At 51.6% G+C, this 20,754-nt stretch overlaps 1 protein-coding gene across 2 annotated transcripts in view; it reads left to right on the forward strand.

Annotated features, from left to right (window-relative positions):
• Window positions 1–286: 286 nt before the first annotated feature.
• The window catches only part of LOC144945887 (double-stranded RNA-specific adenosine deaminase-like), a 35,470-nt gene continuing 15,002 nt past the window's right edge, over window positions 287–20,754 (forward strand). For both annotated transcript variants that reach the window (XR_013639725.1, XM_078874506.1), the window contains exons 1-12: window positions 287–1,196; window positions 6,173–6,345; window positions 7,706–7,823; window positions 8,383–8,555; window positions 9,924–10,041; window positions 12,312–12,562; window positions 15,411–15,567; window positions 16,055–16,226; window positions 18,241–18,334; window positions 18,962–19,081; window positions 19,915–20,045; window positions 20,484–20,666. Coding sequence is in view for 1 of the 2 variants with exons in the window: in XM_078874506.1 (XP_078730632.1) it covers window positions 414–1,196; window positions 6,173–6,345; window positions 7,706–7,823; window positions 8,383–8,555; window positions 9,924–10,041; window positions 12,312–12,562; window positions 15,411–15,567; window positions 16,055–16,226; window positions 18,241–18,334; window positions 18,962–19,081; window positions 19,915–20,045; window positions 20,484–20,666 (2,473 nt within the window). In the remaining variant the exon portion in view is untranslated. The remainder of the gene's footprint in view (window positions 1,197–6,172; window positions 6,346–7,705; window positions 7,824–8,382; window positions 8,556–9,923; window positions 10,042–12,311; window positions 12,563–15,410; window positions 15,568–16,054; window positions 16,227–18,240; window positions 18,335–18,961; window positions 19,082–19,914; window positions 20,046–20,483; window positions 20,667–20,754) is intronic.

Consider the following 20,754-nt stretch of genomic DNA (forward strand, 5'->3'; position numbering starts at 1 on the left):
AGAGGGACACGGGGAGAGAGAGGGGGACACGGTGAGACACGGTGAGACACGGGGAGAGACAGGGGGAGAGACACGGTGAGACACGGGGAGAGACAGGGGAGAGACAGGGGGACACGGGGAGAGACACGGGGAGAGACAGGTGGACACGGGAAGAAACACGGGGAGAGACAGGTGGACACGGGAGAGACAAGGGGAGAGACACGGAGACACAGGGAGAGATAGGGGGACACGGGGAGAAACAGGGGGGGCACGGGGAGAGACAAGGGGACACGGGGAGAGACACGGGGGACACGGGGAGAGACGGGGACACGGGGAGAGACACGGGGAGAGACAGGGGGGGACGGGGAAAGACAAGGGGACACGGGGAGAGACTGAAAACAACGAAGCCTTATGCAAGGGACTGCTCGGACAGCATGCAAGACAAGAGCAGCTTGCAACACAAGAGCATTCCGAGCGACTCCCTCCAAAGGAATATAATAGCGTGCCTGAGAGACGATCAAAAAGTAAACGTCACGCAACTCCGAATACGTCTGAAACTGCCAAAGAAGGAGGTGAACAAGGCCCTCTACACGATGGAAAACGAAGGGTTTCTACTACGGGAGAACGGTGAGGACTCGACGGCTCCACTGTGGTCGCTGGCCACCACCAACTTGCGTGAGCACGACCTCCCAAACTCGATAGCCATTGGAGCCTTCTCCCCGCCGGCCTCTTCTTGTCTAGCCCCCGCCAGTGCAACCCATGCGCGACCACACGAGCCTCTGCGTGGTTACGAATCAGATTGGAAAAGCCGGCTGGGCACAATTAAAATGGAACACGACGAAGAAGCCCCCCCAGAGTGTGGGGCCGTTTTCCTTCGAGATGGACTCTTCTCGCAGGAGGGCGCCGCAGGTCTTCGGGAAGAAGAGTCACGCATTCCACCCATAGGAACGGTGGCCACCTCCGGTGGCAGCAGGCCAGCGCAGCCGCTGCCAAAAACGGACGAGCCTGACTGCAGCGCCAACGTGTCGTCGGTCGATGGTGCCGTGCGCTACGTCCGAACGGCATCCGATGTCCTCCACGCAAACTGCGCGTGGCCCGCCCCGGTGGCTGCACCTCGCTACGACGGCGGTGCCCGGAAACCTCTACCCCGGTTCCTCGCAGCGATGATTGTGGCAGGAAGGTCGGCGTCGGTGCAGCAGCCTCAAGGGAGAACGGAGGTGAGCGCCCGAATGGGTTCTGTCTACATTGCTACCGTTTGTAGTTGTCGAGTCGCCGTCGCGTAGTTGTTGGAGCGGTGCGGAACGTTACAGATGTGTGTCCATTGCCACTAGGCGTATAATGATGCCTTCCTTTGTCGATTTCAAATTGGTTATTTTTGCTTCCTATGCACGTATTGAACCGTGTGTGTGAGAATCGATTATTCATGTGATTAATTTGCAAACTAGCTTTATTTTCCCGTGGCCATGCCTCATGGCACCTGGGTCTATGCCGTGACCTCCTGCCAGCAGCGAATCTTCAACACTTGACATGGCCTCAAAGTGCACCGAGCCTAGCACAAGCACTGTGGTGACATCACTGCCACTTCGTGGCGAATGGCGGTTGTTATTGGTGACTGCTGGCATACGCCTACTCACTTATGTATAGAATCTAAATACAAATCGGTCATACAAAGGTAAGCATGGTGATATCTGTGACGTCACAACCCACCGCGTGCTGTTCACCGTCCAACCCCAGACGATACTTATGGGTGGTATTTTAACCCTTTTCCCGTTCCGAGATGCCTGCAAGTTGCAGGGTGGGTGTCTCCTTCACCTCCGAATCTCAGAACGCGGAAGCGTTTCAGCGTTAATTTTCTTTAGAGGGACGCGGCGCCGCTGTTTTTAAAGACATTGTACTCACCGCACAGAACCATAGCGACACGACCCCACTCTATGATAACTGTTGCCAATCTGTGCCAGAAGCCCCTCCCACATGGCAATTGTGGGAGCCTCCGTACTGATAAAGTAAATTTTTTCAGTTTTTCTTCCGATCCGAATAAATCCTCCTGTACACGTGTGTTGTGAGTCCAACTGAGTCGCAGACATTATTTTGGGAGCAACACTATTTATTCTGATTAACACGTAACACAACAAGATCTACACTCGTGTCTCCAATGCCCATCTAACCACGCTACGGCAGAACTAGACATCCCGGCCCGGACCACAAACGGGGTCCCGGACCGCGTGGCTAGAGGCTTCTTCTCCCCGATGTGGATCTTTGTAACACCAGCACACGAAGAACCCCAAGTTCCTCACGGAGCCCGCGTTATATGCTCCCGGGCTAGGGCTGGCTCCGCCCTTTGCCCCGCCCACCTTCCAGGCCTCTCGAGCTCCTTCTTGAAGATTCCCGAGACCTCCTTTGGACCACGTGACCGCCCCACGGCCCCCGTCCACCGGTGGCCCCCCTCCAGTATTTTCCGGTCACGTGACAGCAGGTCAACACTGCTCGCGGTGCCTCGGCGCGAACCAGCGCTTACCCCAACCCCGCTAGAGTCGGTACTGCGTCCCGTAACCCGGGCTGCCCATAATGACAACACATTACCGGCCATGGCTTCACAAGCCCCGGCACCATACAGTGATAAGCACAGTCGCTACATCACCTCCCCCCCCCTTCGTAGCTTCCAACCGTCCCTGCTGCCAACTCCCCCCAAAGCAAGCAACCGACATATAAATAACAGAACAAACATCAAGTGTGCTCCAACAACATAAAGCAATAAATTACCAAACCCAACTGTACAATATATACACCAAGACACAAAAAAAACGACCGATCGAACCAAAAACTCCGGCGCACAAGATCCCCACAATCAAGATCTCCCTCCCACAACGTGTGACAACGCCCGTGAGCTCGATGGGGAGCAGGATCGGCCAAATACTCGCCACGACTCACACGAGTGCGACAGCCCATGACGGTGTGGGAGGGTGCAATGCGCGGGATCACGCAAATTGAGTCTTTGAACGAGTCAGTGACGCCGGTCCTCCAAACGGGTTAGGCTCGTCCACCTTTGGAGGGCCGGGGGTGGGCAATATATCGACCCGATGAAGCCGGCTCCTCACAAAGAGCAGTAGGCCGGGGCACTCGACCATGCCATCACTTACAGGAGCACACTCCTATAAGTGATGGCCGATTCACCATCCCCTCTCCGCCTCACAGCGAACTTCTGACGGGTGTTCAGCGGAGGCTCAAAAGTGGTCAAACGCCTGCGTGAGGGTGGACCTCTCGGACAGCGGGATGGTGAGGAACACCGCTAAAGCATCATCGCCTTCAACGCGTCCGCCTCCGACCACCCTGCCACGTCGGCATTCGTGAGGAATTGTTTCTTAAATGCCACCAAATCGCCGCTGGCGGCAACAAATTCTTGAATAAAGGGCAGCCGACGGCGAAGCGACTGGACGTCGAATGACGAGAACGTCCCCACTTCAAGCTTGGTGGGCTCCTTGCTTCCCGTCGGCGGCAAAATGGTGCCCGTGTTCCCGCCCTTTGCGAAATGGCGGCCGAGTCGCCTCGTCCGGACGGCTCTGCCCGCCCCCCTCCTTCGCCGTTGAGGGTAGGGACGCATCTCAACGAGGATGGAGGACGCCGCTTAGAGAAGGTCGGCGAGACGGCCATGCGTGTCCCTGACGAGCATTTCAACAGAAAGCGAGGCGCCCCGACTGTGACCTGCTCCGCGGGACGCGTCTCCGCTCCGTCCTCGGCGGCCGTGGGCAGAATCAGGTCCTCGTCATCTTCGTCGTCCGACGCCCGCACACGAACTCTGCGACGTGTAGACATAACTTGTCCACCGCTAGCTACAGCTTAGAAAGTTGGCCACTTCCGACACCAGTTGTAGTGAGTCCAACTGAGTCGCAGACGTTATCTTAGGAGCAACACTATTCCGATGAACACGTAACACAACACCATCTACACTTGGGTCTCGAATGTCCATCTAACCACGCTACGGCAGAACTAGACACTGTTCGCTATCCCGGCCCGGACCACAAACGAGGTCCCGGACCGCGTGGCTAGAGGCTTCTTCTCCCCGACGTAGATCTTCGTTACACCAGCACACGAAGAACCCCGAGCTCCTCACGAAGCTCTCGTTATATGCTCCCGGGCTGGGGCTGGCTCCGCCCTCCACCCCGCCCACCTTCCAGGCCTCTTGAGCTCCTTCTCGAAGATTCCCGAGAGCTCCTTTGGACCACGTGACCGCCCCACGGCCCCCGTCCACCAGTGGCCCCCCTCCAGTATCGTCCGGTCACGTGACAGCAGGTCAACCAGAGTATCATGCCCCAAGGTATTCCTGGCTGGATGACGCTCCCTCTCGCTCCCTCACCGGGAGCCCGCACCGCACACTGCTTGGGGTGCCTCGGCGCTAACCAGCGCTCACCCCAACCCCACTAGGGTCGGTACTGCATCCCGTAACCCGGGCTGCCTGTAATGACAACACATTAACGGCCATGGCTTCACAAGCCCCCGCACCATACAGTGACAAGCACAGTCACTACACGTGTACGTCATCCGAACAGAATCGGAATAAAAACTGATGATGTACACGCACGTGTGTCATCGGAATGGGAAAAGGTTAAGGTTACATTTGGGGTAATGGAGCAATCGAAACTACTGAGCAAACTATAAACCCTGCATACGACAAAGTACACAGTGGATACAGTGCAGAGATCGGATGCACAGTGCACAAGCTCGATAGTATGGTTCAAAATTAGGACAATTTTACAGACTTTATGCACGAGATGCCTTGAATGCACCACTCCGTGCCAGGATCTGAACGCTCGAGTCACTTTTGGGTCATGATTTTGGCTGCAACGATTCCCCAGATTGTCGCCGCTACGAGTGAGCGGAAATACTTAGGGGCCATCCATTTAGTAAGTATGCAAAAATCTGTCAAAACTTGACCCCTCCCCCTCCCTGTACGCACGCGTACTTTTTACACCCCCCCCCCTGCGTACGTACGCTTGACGCACCCCCCCTCCCCAATCATATAGAACGGCCGATATTGAATCCACGCAGAAACGATCAAGGATTAATAATATTCACGTGTTTAAGCAAACAGATAGTCCACCACCGGCTGCATTAAATAATTAAGTTGCGTACCTTGGCCACTGATGTTTGCTGAGCTGCGTGATAGCTGCAGTCAGGGGTACGGTGGCACACAAGTGACACCTCTCCCACAGTCCTACCTCTCCCGGCAGTACATGTCTCACAGCTGAAGAAACCGAACTGTGGCTCCTTTTAAGGCTAAGTAGACAAATTTCGAGGCTTCACCCCCCCCCCCCCCAGTTTCCTATGCGTACGTACATTGTCAGTAGACCCCCCATACGCAAGCGTACGCCGTGCGTACGTATTAAATGGATGGCCCCTTAGCTAATAGATATGCTAATGAGTGTGCGACTGTACACACTGTGGGCCCCGAGGAAAGCTTAACGCATAACCGAGTGTGAGCACACCGGGGCTGTGCGGCTAATGAATATGTTGCTGTGAACACAGGGCTGTGGACCAATAGTGAGAAGTGGCTCGTGTATTTAAGCGAGTCTGAATACACAGGGACTGTGCGGCTGATGAATATGTTGCTGTGAACACAGGACTGTGGACCAATAGTGAGAAGTGGCTCGTGTATTTAAGCGAGTCTGAACACACGGGGACTGTGCGGCTGATGAATATGTTGCTGTGAACACAGGGCTGTGGATCAATAGTGAGAAGGGGCTCGTGTATTTAAGCGAGTCTGAACACACGGGGACTGTGCGGCTGATAAATATATTGCTGTGAACACAGGGCTGTGGACCAATAGTGAGAAGGGGCTCGTGTATTTAAGCGACCGCGAGTACACGGGGACTGTGCGGCTAATGAATATGTAGCTGTGAATTTAGCTAGAGCCAATAGTGAGGAGCGCATAATGCCTAAGTAAGTGTGAACACTTGGAGCTATATGGATAAGAAATATAATATCTATGAGCACGATGGGACAGACAGAAAGACTGGGGAGGCAGTATGTCAGCAGCCACAACCTCCGGAGGGTTTTACGCATTTTGTGACTGTGAGTACACGGGGGGATGTGTGGCTAATGCATATGTAGCTGTCAACGCCGTAAGCTGCGGCCAATAGGGAGGTGGAGCTTTACGCGCAAGCCAACACACGGCGCTGTGTGGATGCGTCGCGTGCAGGGCGTGGGTACTCAGCCCGTGCCGGTGGGCCCCCCATGGGGAGCCTGGACCCCGCTGAGCTCCGTGGTGACGGAGAAGACGCCCGTGAGCGAGCTCATGGAGCTGGCGAGCACCACGAGCCAGATATGCAGCTTCAACCTGCTGAGCAGCTCGGGGCCGCCACACGACCCACGGTACCGTGTTTGTGTGGAGCGGTAGTAGTGCTGGCTACCCACCTCGTGTGCCATGCCGGCCTTCATCAGTGCTCGCTAACAGCACTTGCCCCAACGGGCTATTAATGCTATACGGGGGACCTTTGTCTTTTGTTGCGTTTCACTTGTGTTCAATGCGCTGTGCTATAAATCTGGTGACCCGAGGTCGATTGCTGCTCACGACCAAGAAGAGCGGCGAATATTTAAATTATTCCTGGGCCTCCTCTCAGTCGACTCAGCCTTAATACGAGTAGCTGGTGCAGTGCGTGAAATTCAGCGCCGGGGACACAAAGGTAGCAGGACGTGGTGCTGGCCACCCACCCCTTTCGTGTGCAAATAGCGGCCTTAATAGATGCTCGCAAACAGCACTTGCCACAACAGCCTCTGTACGCTATGTGGGGACCTAATCTCAGTAGACCTATTTTGTATTGCACCGCCTGTCGATCAGCCTTTTGTTACCTAAATTCCCTGCTAGAATTTTCATGCTGTCTTTGAGTATCTTTGTCCCTCTCTTTGAATGCCTTTTTTGAAGTCTGCATGTGTCAGTTTGACTGTCCTGTCTCTCAACTCCTTTCTGTGATTTTGACTCCCTTTTGTGTGTGTGCCCTTTCTAATTAGCTCTCTCTTCTCTCCGGTTCTCTGCCTGGTTTCCCAGTCTCACGTGCATGCCGTAGTATATATCCGTCCTGTCCCCTGATGTTTCCCTGCAGCTGTCTTTTACAGCTTTGTCTCTCAGACTCACTGTTTTGTCATTCAGTAACTCTTTGTCTTCGCTCAGTATCTCTGCCTCATCTCTCGGTCGTGCATTCTATAATCTATCCAGTCTCTTGAGTCTGGCGTTGCTGTCTTGTTTATCAATCTCTCAGTAGTTGTTTCTGCCAGGATAACTGTCTGTCACTGTCCTCTCTCCCAATACTTCAATCCCTGTCCTTGACTGTCCCGCCTTTTTGTTTTTTGCATTTCTCTCCATCTCCATCGCTGTCTTTCATTTAACTGCCTTCCCCTCTCGGTAAGTATTCATTCTATCTCTATCCTTCACCCTAGTCTCAGTCCGTGTCTTCTACTCTTACAGTTTTGTCTCTGCCCTGACTCTGTCACTCCCTGTTCCTGTCTATCTCGGCCGTCCTCCTTGATCTCTCTCCCTGTCCGTCTCTTTCTCGCCCTCCATCATCCAATTCAGTGGCTAGCCCGGGCAAGAGTCCCATCTCCTGCAGCCCGGCTTCACTCCGTATGTGCTCGCGTACCCGCTGGCATCCGTGCGCCCGTGTGTTCGTGCTCGCGTGTGTGCGTGCGGCCTCGTGGACGGACAACAGGAGGGCCTGCTCGTCTCTCTGTGGCGCAGGTTCCGCATGCAGGCGGTGCTGGGAGACGTTTCGTACGGTGTCGCTGAGGCCTCAAGCAAAAAGCAGGTGAAGCAGATGGCCGCGCTGAACGCCCTGCAGGCCCTACACAAGGACAAGGTGAGGGCCGGGGTGATTGCACGGCACCCCCCCACCCACCCCTTTTCTGTTCGGCCGCAGCCCTGTTAAACCCATTGTACGGCCGTTTAGAGGTGGGTGGAAAGAAATATGATACACGAGCGAGAAGTACACGGGGACCGTGCGGCTAATGAATATGTAGCTGTGAACACAGGGCGGTGGACCAATAGTGAGAAGGGGCTCATGTATTTAAGCGATCGCGAGTACACGGGGACTGTGCGGCTAGTGAATATGTAGCTGTGCATTTAGCCACAGCCAATAGTGAGGAGCGCATAATGCGTAAGTAAGTGTGAACACTTGGAGCTATATGGCTCTGGAATATAATATCTATGAGCACGGTGGGACAGACAGAAAGACCTGGGAGGCAGTATGTCAGCAGCCACAACCTCGGGAGGGTTTTACGCATTTTGTGACTGTGAGTACACGGGGGGATGTGTCGCTAATGCATATGTAGCTTTCAACGCCGTGAGCTGCGGCCAATTGGGAGGTGGAGCTTACGCGCAAGCGAACACACGGGGCTGTGTGTATGCGTCGCGTGCAGGGCGTGGGGACTCAGCCCGTGCCGGCGGGCCCCCCATTGGGAGCCTTGGTCCCGCTGAACTCTGTGGTGACGGAGAAGACGCCCGTGAGCGAGCTCATGGAGCTGGCGAGCGCCACGGGCCAGCTGTGCACATTCAAACTGCTGAGCAGCTCGGGGCCGGCGCACGACCCACGGTACCGCCCGGGGTTTCTGTTTGTGTGGACCGGTAGTGGTGCTGGCTACCCACCTCGTGTGCTATGCCGGCCTTCATAAGTGCTCGCTAACAGCACTTGCCCCAACAGGCTGTTAAGGCGATACGGGGGACCTTTGTCTTTTGTTGCGTCTCACTTGTGTTCAATGCGCTGTGCTATAAATCTGGTGACCCGAGGTCGATTGCTGCTCACGACCAAGAAGAGCGGTGAATATTTAAATTATTCCTAGGCCTCCTCTCAGTCGTCTCGGCCTTAATACGAGTAGCTGGTGCAGTGCGTGAATTTTAGCGCTGGGGAGACAAAGGTGGCAGGACGTGGTGCTGGCCACCCACTCCGCTCGTGTGCCAATCGCGGCCTTAATGAATGCTCGCAAACAGCACTTGCCACAACAGCCTCTGTACGCTATGTGGGGACCTAATCTCAGTAGACCTATTTTGTATTGCACCGCCTATCGATCAGCCTTTTGTTACCTAAATTCCCTGCTAGAATTTCCATTCTGTCTTTGAGTATATTTGTCGCTCTCTTTGAATGCCTTTTTTCCAAGTCTGCATGTGTCAGTTTGACTGTCCTGTCTCTCAACTCATTTCTGTGATTTTGACTCCCTTTTCTGGGTCTGCCCTTTCTAATTAGCTCTTTCTTCTCTCCAGTTCTCTGCCTGGTTTCCCAGTCTCACGTGCATGCCGTGGTATATATCCGTCCTGTCCCTGATGTTTCCCTGCAGCTGTCTTTTACAGCTTCGTCTTTCAGACTCACTGTCTTGTCACTCTATAACTCTTTGCCTTCTCTCAGTATCTCTGCCTCATCTCTCGGTCGTGCATTCTGTAATCTACCCAGTCTTTTGAGTCTGTCGTTGCTGCCTTGTTTATCAATCTCCCAGTAGTTGTCTCTGTCAGGATAACTGTCTGTCACTGTCCTCTCTCCCAATACTTCAATCCCTGTCCTTGACAGTCCTGTCTCTTTGTTTTCCGGCATGTCTCTCCATCTCCATCTCTGTCTTTCATTTAACTGCCTTCCCCTCTCAGTAAGTATTCCTTCTATCTCTATCCGTCACCCTAGTCTCAGTCCGTGTCTTCTACTTTTACAGTTTTGTCTCTGCCCTGACTCCGTCACTCCCTGTTCCTGTCTATCTCGGCCGTCCTCCTTGATCTCTCTCCCTGTCCGTCTCTTTCTCGCCCTCCATCATCCAATTCAGTGGCTAGCCCGGGCAAGAGTCCCATCTCCTGCAGCCCGGCTTCACTCCGTATGTACTCGCGTACCCGCTGGCATCCGTGCGCCCGTGTGTTCGTGCTCACGTGCGTGCGGGCTCGTGGACAGACAACAGGAGGGCCTGCTTGTCTCTCTGTGGCGCAGGTTCCGCATGCAGGCGGTGCTGGGAGACGTTTCGTACGGTGCCGCTGAGGCCTCCAGCAAGAAACAGGCGAAGCAGATTGCCGCCCTGAACACCCTGCAGGCCCTACACAAGGACAAGGTGAGGGCCGGGGTGATTGCACGGCACCCCCCCACCCACCCCTTTTCTGTTCGACCGCAGCCCGTTTAACCCAGTGTATTGCCGTTTAGAGGTGAGTGGCAAGACATATCATATACTAGCGGGAGGTACCCGGCGTTGCCCGGGTCTTAAAAATATTCCAAAACTACTCTTAAAAATCTAACAGTAGTGCGTACTGACTGTGGTGGTACCTGCTATGATTGTAGCAGTGCATACCGACTGTGGTGGTACCTGCTATGATTACAGCAGTGCATACTGACTGTGGTGGTACCTGCTATGATTACAGCAGTGCATACCGACTGTGGTGGTACCTGCTATCACTACAGTAGTACATGCTGACTCTGTAGCAGTATTTTTCGACTCTATAGCACAAAGTACTCACCTGACAGAGTGGTGTGGTGAGGCCTAGTCCTGTGCAGAGCCTCCGGCTTCGCCTAGATTGTCCAGCCGGCCTAGGTGGCACCTTGGCAGGCTGGGCTGCTACCCCTGACTCCCCCCCCCCCCCATCCACGATCTCCCTGGCCGCTCTGCAGTAATATCTACAGCCTATAGTGGTAGCATCTAGCGACTGTATATAGTAGTAACTGCACGCATCGAGGTGGGGAGGGACATCATACAGTCAAGATTAAAGCTCTGCGTTTAGTGTATTTTTATAGCATTTTTAACGCGAAAGAAAATGTCCCCCTCACTCCGAAGGCGTGTGACTTGGCATGGGCCATCCCCTCCACCAGAGGCGCATGAGTTGATATGGCTGTGCACGTGTCATAAATAAATAAATAAAGAGATAGCACGCAAAATTCACACTAAATCGCTAATTAAACTAATTGAAAGTTGACGGATGTGAAAAAGGAATAGCGCTTGCTCACGGCGGGGCTTACGGCCTGGTACCTGGCTATTTCTTATTTCACGTAAACCCCACCGTTGGAGAGCCAAATCCTTTGCAAGCGCGCAAACACACACAAACCCACACACAAACCCACAGACAATTTTTGACTTTTATATATAGATTTTTAGGGAGGAGACAGAAAGAGGAGGCTCAATCGAGACAGCAGCCTCTTCACTCGTGGCCCCTCTAGAGACACAGAGAGTGAAACACACGGAGAGATCAGTTTAACACGTAGGCTTTCACGACCAGTATTATTCATAATAAAGGTTTTTGGGTTAGATAGCGTTATTATAAATGTGTCGCAACCCACTACCACCCGACACGGCCAATCAGTAAAAAATGTGTCACGTTAACAAAATGCCAATTAGTTACTTTTTCAGCCCACCGGTGTGTTTGAAGAGTGAATCCACAACATTTAGAATTTGAGTAGTACGACGTTTCGCTGGTAATTACATCCAGCATCTTCGGGCGATTTGCCCGAATAGTGAAGCCATCCACCTGCTTCCGGTCTTAAATAGTGCAGGATGATGTCATCATTGTTCAACCCCATCAGGTTTCGAAATCAGAGGCGGAGGTGGGGGGGCGGTATTGCAATTATGTAATAGATCAGTAATCAGCCAATTAGCATGTGACTCCTCTATAAGGAATTGCAATATGTATTGTGCATTCCTTAATAATACGCTTCAAGGCTGTGCTAAGTCTGTAGCTATTAGAGCGGTTAAAATTATTTGTATTTTTCTCAATTTCGAGTGATTCTCTAATTAGTCTTGGCCAGTAATAATTAGTATTGCAAAACACTTTGAAGTTATGAAAATGTAGAGCTGTAGACATGGTCGCTGATTTCGAGGTTGGAGGTGAATCGTTACATTACCGGTGTGATTATGCCACTGCTGGTTCTCGTATGTCTGTCTTTGCACACGTCGGTGGGTCTTGCGCATGTCTGTATCTGTGGTTACCTGTTTGTCCGTGCGTATATGTGCACCTCTATGTGTCCACATGTATCCGTGTGCATCCGTGTGTGTCTGTGTAACTGTGTATATGCCTGTGTGTCTGCGCGCATCCTTGTGCTCCTCTGTTCGTCTCTTAGTACATGTCCTTTTATTCATATAAGTGTCCGCATGCATCTCTGGACTCATCCGTGTGTCCTTATGAATCACTGTACCTATGCGTACCTGTGTGCCAGTTTGCACCTTTGCGTGCACCCCTGTGTGCACCTGTACTTCTCTGCGGCCTTCTTTACGTACTACGCGCATCTGCGCGCGCCCCCCCACCCCCCCCAAGTGCCCCTCGCGGTGTCATGTGTGCGTCTCTGCCCTCCTGTGCGTGCGTGCATGCCATGTGCGTCCGCGTGCGTGTTTTTTTGCAGCGCCACTTGTGCGGCGGGGCCGAGGCGACGCTGCGATACCCTGTGAGCGATGATGCCGCGTGCACGTTGCCTGCCGGCGACGCCGCTTCCTCCATGTTCGCGAGCGACGCGGCGGGGGGCTCATCGGTGAGGGACATCCTCCTCATGACCAACAAGAACCCCGTGAGCACCCTCCTCGAGCTGGCCCAAGCCAAGGGCTTCGCCTGCGACTTCACCATGGTGGCGCAGTATGGACCTCCGCACGACCCCAGGTGCTGTTTGCAATGCGGGGTGGTAGCGTTCAGCGGCGGCGGTTGGGGCGGTTGTGCTGTGGTTGTTTTCGGCGCTGGGCCGTGTAACAAAAAAAGATCCAATGCTGAATTCGACTTTTGTGCCACCTGGTCTGTCAAATGAGCATTTCTGGTTGGTGCTTGTGAAGTACCGTTGATGACTCTTGGACACCGTTGGTGAGGCACACGTATTTATTCCGTACAAGTAGTCACAACTGTGGACATACAATACTAGAGGGGGTATCGGCCCCCTCACCCGGCTAGCTGGGAATACACTGCTAGCTATCTCTGACCTACCTCCTAGTCCTCCACTAACGGGCTAGGGGAGGCTGTCTGGCCCGACACTGGTAAGTCAGGCTACGGTACCCGGAGTCCCAGAGCACTAGCTCTGGTTCTCGGGACCACGCCGCTGGCTCGGTCCTGCGCGGCCCTGACAAGGGCGGCGTCCCAGGGGAGTCCAGGGCTCTAGCTAGACGATCTTCGCTCTTCACTCGTTTAGCTTTAACATTCTGCCCCGAGCCCTCTGACACATCCCCCTTTATACTCCACCCCCGCTGAGGGGTGGGGCCCCGGGCTGCCTGGTGCGGACGTCGTTGAGAGCACCCCCCCCCCGTGCACTCACGTAGCCCCGCCCACTGTGTTTGTTTCCCATAAGCTGCCATGCATAACAGCTCTCTCTCTAACACCCCTACACTTGTCTACCGCTGGCAGGGATAAGTCTATCCATAGGGAAACTATTGTTGACCTCCCCACAAAGTGGTACCAATTTTATCGACCCCAAATGAATGATGGGCTGAGTCAACCCCCCAACCAGGATTGAACGCAAAACCTTTCCGCTTGCGAGCTGTTTGATCTACTGCTTACCCACCTGACACGTCTGTGCTCTCCGCCTTCACCAACCCACGACTACTAACGTGATGAACCACAGGCAGTCCCCAAGCTCCTGTGGGGATGAAACTGAACGTAATAAAGCGGTCTGAGAAAGGCGAAACTCCCACGAGCATCGGACGTGCATTAGGCCTTACACGGTCGACCGTAAAAACGATAATAAAAGACAAGGCTCGAATTGTCGAACATGCGAAGGGCCTATGAAGTCGACCATAATTACACTGCAAAGGAGTGGTGTGATCAATGAAATTGTAAAGTTTGATTGCATGGCTTGAGGACCAGGATCGGTGTATTGTGCCACTTAGCCTTATGCTGATCCAGCATCAGGACTCAAGGGAAATTAAAACTGATTTTTTTTTGGGTTTTTTTCGTGTTACTATTTTATTTTATTTACTGTGCAGTATTACAGTATGACATGCAAATGTACAATATTTCGTCTTGTTTGAGAGTTTAACAATGCCTCCCTTTTTTGTTGAACCGTGACACATTTGATAACATTGACCGTTATGTACAATTACATGCAGTGCATTCGTGAGTTCCGAGATACGAACAAATCGACTTGCGAACGGGTTTCAGTAAAGAAACCCATTCGTAAGTCAGGGAGGGGGGCTTGCCCAACTTGTCAAATAACCATCACGAACCGCACGGCATTGGGGGATACCCACGGCCAGCATCGGTGTGACAAAAGGGCTGCACATGTCCATGTGCGTGACTGGCACCAGCCAATCCATCGCGCAATCACAGCTGGCTTTTCTAAATGCGTTGAGGTCGGACAAGGATCATGGATTACTGAGGTAGAGATTTGGCAGCGTCACCTGTGAAGGCAGACAGGGCCTGTTTATTTAACGGCTTTGTCGTTGGCTTTGTTTTCCTTCAATGTTATTTTTTTGGCTTTCGTAAAAAGAGAATTCATGCGTCATTGGAAAATGCTTTGCGCTACGCCGTGTTCCATCTCATCTCGGTGGCATGGTAACGGACAGAATTTTACAAGCAAACTTTAACGATGCTTTTGTTTACATGTACCTTACAAGTATAATCACACACGCGTGTGTTTATATAATGATTAAATTGGACGTAAAATGTTTTTATTAGTATCTTTGTATTAGTATCTTCTTAATCCTCTTGTAATCGTTTGACTGTCACACTTTTCTATCCTCTACACAGAGGCTAAAATAAATAACATTTCTGATTGAGCTGGACTTACAGTCTAATTGTGCAATTGACAACACCTTAAATTTTGACTTAAAACTTTCGTGACTGCAGGAATTCATATTTTTGGTTATTTCGGTAAAGTCACGTAGATAAAAAATTGAAATAATAAAATAAATGTATAACTACAAATAAAAGCAAAAAACCCACAATGTTTCGATCGACTTTACCGAAAGAACCAAGAATATGACAACACCTTGCTTGTCCATAATGAGTTATTTAATCTCTAATGGCGGTGTATACGTTTGCATGGGTTAGTGTGTGGCGAGGGATGGTGTAGTGGTCAGCTCACTGTATTACAAACCCGGTGACCGAGTTCAATTCTCAGCCACGGCTAATATCAGTGACGATATCAGAACCCGCCCTGGGCCTCGTCTATGCAAACTCGGTTTTTAATGAACACCTGGTGCGATGTGTTAACGGCATCACAGGGGATATAAATGCGGCCGGGCGTTGGTGCTGGCCAGACCATCTCCTGCGATGTGCCGTAAAAATAATAATCCGGCACTACGAACCCGGCGACCCGGGTTTGTATCCCGCTCACAGCCAACAAATGAGTACCTGGTGAGGTGTGTAAAAATCGCCACTCGGGAGACAAAGGCGGCCGGGCGTGGTGTTACCCACCCACCCCCTCCTGTGCCATGCCGGCCTTCATAGGTGCTACTCGCTAACAGCACTTGCCCCAACAGTCTGTTAAGGCTATACGGGGAATCTTTGTCTTCGTGCGCCGCAGGTTCGTGATGCAGGCTAAAGTTGGAGGCTGCGTTTTCCCGCCCGTGACGAGCAACAGCAAAAAACAAGCGAAGACGGACGTCGCCGAGGCGGTGCTGAGGTCTCTGCTGACCGACGGGGCCTCCCTGGGCCTCTCTGACCCAATGGCGTCCGCACTGGTCTGTCCCCACGCGCGGATCGCGCCAGCTACATTGCGTTATTTGCCCTGTTTGTTCAGTCTCATTTGTCCTCCGTTCGCCTGATGTTACATTTGTTATGTGGTCTTAACCAAGTTCAAATAATCAGTTTCTACACGCATGATTGAATGCGTGTATCATCAGCATTCGAATACATTTTAAGGGATTAATCAAAATAACTCATTGTTTACGTGCCTATTCATATCCCGAGATAGCTTGTTATTGTTTTGTCATTGTGGGAAAGATGCAATTTATCATTATTTGGTTCTTTCGGTTAAGTCACGTCTAAAGATAAAATAATAAATTAAATTAAATAATAGAATACGACGTTTCGATTTAATTTATTATTTTATCTTTAGACGTGACTTAACCGAAAGAACCAAATAATAATTCCTGCAGTCACGAAAGTTCTAAAATTAAGATGCAATTTATCGCGTGACCCTGTCATCGACGTGCGCGCGAATGGCAGAACTACTCCGGCAAGCGCACCTTCGAAGACGAAATCGCGCTGCTGAGCCACCAGGCGTTCAACAGCATGACAAGCGCATGCCAGCACCTCCTTACGGGTCGCAAGATCTTGGCGGCGATTGTGATGAAGGAAGGCAACGACGATCACGGCAGAGTCGTCAGTTTCGGCACAGGTGGACCCCACTGATTTATTTTTTTACAAATGTAATTTTTTACAAATTTTTTGTTACAAAATGTTTTTTTACAAATTTTTTTTGACTGAATTTTTTTTTATCATTTTTTTTTTTTACCAGGTCAGGCCCTCTGAGCTATACAGCTCTTTTTTCAGAAGCGACCTGGCCACAAGTGATAGCCTAACGAAGTGGCTTATTGCGTGGGAATTTCTAGCAGCCAAATACTCTAAATGCGTGATGTTGATTTGAAATGTGGGAGGGAAAAACAGGGATGACCCGGAGAAAAATCCACATAACCACGGGGAGGGTGAACATGCAAACTCCAAATGTGCGGGCGTCAGGGTTGGGATCGAACCCACGGACTCCTGTATATCATGCGAGTCAATTAGCATCTCGCCACCGTGATATACAGAGATTGGTCACTTAACGCAGGGGTTTGCATTCCTGAAAAATTGCCACACATAGCAAATTCGCATTCAGCATGAAGAGTAATTTTCCCATAAGGAATAATGGTAAATGTGGGGGTGCCGTTCCAGCCCGTAATTTTCTCATTGTTTTTATTTGACGGTACAGTACACTGTTTTACATTTTTTGGTATTTCTACAGTATTTTTATAAATATGCTCTGCGTGACGAACCATTTATTTCAATATAAAGTGCGCGAGCGGGAGAGATGTGGCGAGTGAAAAAACACAAGGGAGTGAAATGACACCACGCCAACAAAGATGCCGAAACAAAGAATGGGGAAGAGGGAGGCACGCCGTGTATCACAGCACGCATCAGCACTACAGTACCACTACGACAGTATCGTTACCAAATTTACTACGGTACCAGCCTACCAGCATCACCGAACAACACCGCCAACGCCCACGCCGCTCAGAAGAGTAGTCGGTCACGCGCTGACCTCCTCGTGTTATAGCGGGCGCGGTACGCGTTGAGCGACAAACTGCTTCACGTTGAACAGGGATTTGCTGTGCTGAGGAAGCACGCGGAGAGTTAAATTGTCATCGTATCAAGTTCTTGCCACAAATGAACCACACTATCTTGCTGATCTCATCAAGGAGCATAGACCATCACGCGAACACCGGCTTTTTGGCTAGCATCGCTGTGCTTTCAGATGCGCTTCAGCTCTTCTGATGTTAAGAAGCCATTGGCGCGATGTACTTTTAAATCTAGATAAATAACCTATTTATTGCGAACTTTGCACATTGAAATTTAGTTTGAAAACTAATTCCTAGAGATTTTTTTTCGTGTTTAGTTTGTTGTCTGTTCCCCGCACCTCCGATCAGCATGGTTGGCTACGTACGGCGCGAAAGAAGTTCAACAGCGTGACGCGTAGCGATGGAGATAGGGAAGGAAAACAGGATCATTTCGTGGGCCAGTGTGAGTTAGACATATGGCTTTCTCAGTGACAGATGCCAAAGATCACAAAAGGTGGGAATCGTTTGTCGTGTACGTCAAGCCTCCGTTATAACGATGACACGAGATGGATAGATAATGCTCGGCCATTGTTGGCTTTATCGACTTCTAGGGTGTCTTACTCTGTTTATCCTAATTCCAACTGTAATGCTAACCTTCACGCTCACACTATTCATAGCCCTGGGGGTGAATGTTAACCCTCACATTAACCACCAGGGCTATTGGTGGTTAATGTGATTGTATGGCTTATTGAGATTCAGGGCTTAAATTTTATTCAAGAACGGGGGGGGGGGGGAGGTGAACCACTACATTCTTACTCCGCATAATCTCCGCATAATCTCTCATTGTAAAACAATAAGAATAATTTAGCTAACGCTAATCATCATCGTTATCATTTACTATTCATTCCATGCCTCCCATGCAATCAATCTCATAACCCTCACCAGCGGCGGTGAGGTTCGCGACTCGCGAGTGCAACGGGCGCCGGCGCGGTAAAGCCGAGCAGAAGCGTCGGCGCCGCCATCACTCTGACCGCCCCTCTGCTGTGGCACCACCCCCTCCACTCCCACTGCTCCCCCCCCCCCCCACCGCCCCAGGGAACCGCTGCGTGAAGGGCGAGGAGCTGAGCCTGAGCGGGGAGACGGTGAACGACAGCCACGCCGAGGTCATCACGCGCCGCGGATTTATGCGGTGAGACTTCCATCGCGCTGCGCTGCCAAGAGTTTTTTTTTTTGTGTTGGCAGAGCCAGGGCAAAATGCCGCACGTGGCCCGATCTGTGGGTCCCCTTGCGTGGTCCCTGTATGTGGCCCCCTCTGAGGCTCTCCCCCCCCCCCCCCCTCTCTCGACCTTTTCCGATGCCCCCACCCCTGGATTGAAGGTTCGTGATAAACTGCCCCATCATCCCCACCCTCCTGTCTGGGGCCCTGCTTCCGTGCACGAGCAGTTGGTCCAGAACTGCAGGAAAACAAAGCCACCGCGTGACCTTTTGTCCATAAGCGGTGACCAGACCGTGGCTCGTGAGCCACATGCAGAAGGTCGACAATTCATGCCTCGCTATGTAGCTACGGTATTCTATGGATCCAAGTCAAAACATTTCTTCGACCAAAATATTGTTCGATGGGGGTACATAGCCTCTAATTTTATCCTAATTATTGCTGTTCACGCAATTATTGAATTCAACAAAGCTTCATAATCGTGCCGAGCAGCATAGCTACAAGTTAAATACGTACCGACAAGATGCGACCTGGTTCCTTTTTGTATCTTGACGCACGACGCACCGCGTCACTTCCTCCTCTTCCCCTTCCTGTCTCTGGAAGGTTCCTGTATCACCAGCTGCTGAGCTACGACCCCGTGGGGGCGCAGCCCAGCGTGTTGGTCCCGGGCGAAGACGGGAAACTGCGCGTGCGGGCGGACGTTAGCTTCCACCTATACATCAGGTGGGGCCCGGCTGCCACGCACCACGGCGGCATGGGTGCAGAGCACGCCAGCGGATGAGCGACAATTAAAACATGAACATTTTAACATTGCCCTTCTGTAGGTGTGTATGTGTGTGTTTTGAACAAACTAACAATCCACAGGGCACAGTGCGTGGCTCGGAAACCGTGCTCGCTTTATCCATAACGTAGCACGAACGCGGTCTGGCAGTTTGACTGCTTACACTATTCCGTACCATGTTGCAGGACATGGTGTTTCACTTCCACCTTGTCTCCTTGTTCTGCCCTTTGTATTGCTGACACATCATCTTTTTTCCCAAGTTCCAAATAACAATAATAACTTGTCATCCAGCAGTGGATTGACATGTAAGTTTCATAGCATTGTGTATTTAAGCTTTTGCGGTGGCAGAGAATAGAGCAGGCTTGAAGGGATGGAACCCATCAGGTCGCCACGGTGGCAAGATGTTAACTATCTCACCCGGTATACAGGAGGTTGTGAGTTCGATGCCAACCATGACACCTGTTGTATATTTGGAGTGGGCATGGTCTCCCCATGGTCACGTGCATTTTTCTCTGGATCTTCCCGTTTTTTTCCTTCAACATTTAGAATCAACACGCGTTTAATATTTGGCTGCTTTAAAATTTCCACGTGATAAGCCACTTCGTTGAGCTTTCACTTGTGGCTAGGTCGCTTCTGAAAAAGAGCTAAATATCTCAGTGGGCCTTACCCTGTAAAATAAAAAATAGTTTAGAGTTGGCCGGCTGGCTATGTGCGCTCTAACATCCCCCCCCCTCTCCTCCCCCACCGTCTCCCCACCCATCCCTTCATGTTCCAGCACTGCACCTTGCGGGGACGGCGCGATATTTGACAAGACGTGCAGCGATGGGGCAGCCGGGGACCCGCACACACACGCGCCCATCTTCGACAACAACAAGCAGGGCAAGCTGCGGACCAAGGTCGAGAACGGTGAGCGACTAAACCTGTAGTGTCGTGACCTCTTGCTTGAGTCACTTAACATCTTGCCCTGAAGATGAAGCCAACAAAAGTTCTGGCTTGGCCAGAACGGAAAGGTTGGTCTGGTGCCCTGAAACATTTGTGCATCTTGTGATTTTGTCCTCTGTTAAAGTTTTCGGGTCCCATGCCCGACCCGTGGGACGGACAAACCGCAGGGCTAGCTGAGCAGTGAGGATGGCTGGCAGTGGAATAAACAGGGCCTATAAGCAGTAGCATTTACTTTGGGGCTTATTGTAACATTCTAATTGGGGTTTGTATTATCATTGGAATGAAATGGAGAATTGGTAATAATGGTGGCGATGATGTTGATGATCGTGGCAGCGATGACAATCGTGGTGTTGATGGTGGTTATGATTAAAACGACGTTGGGCGGTAACATTGTTGGCACAGGCGAGGGCACCATCCCAGTGGAGTCGAGCGACATCGTGCCCACATGGGACGGGGTGCAGCGCGGCGAGCGTCTGCGCACGATGTCGTGCAGCGACAAGGTTTTGCGCTGGAACACGCTGGGCCTGCAGGGAGCGCTGCTCTCCCACTTCCTGCACCCAATCTACCTCTCCTCCGTCACTCTGGGTGAGGCAGGGAGGCTCTGCTGTAAAGAAGGGCCTTTGCGTGAAACGTCGTCACAGTGTTATTGACGAGTTTTCGGACTCTACCACTA

This window comes from Lampetra fluviatilis, chromosome 39, assembly GCF_964198595.1.
Source record: "Lampetra fluviatilis chromosome 39, kcLamFluv1.1, whole genome shotgun sequence".
Classification (NCBI taxonomy): domain Eukaryota; kingdom Metazoa; phylum Chordata; class Hyperoartia; order Petromyzontiformes; family Petromyzontidae; genus Lampetra; species Lampetra fluviatilis.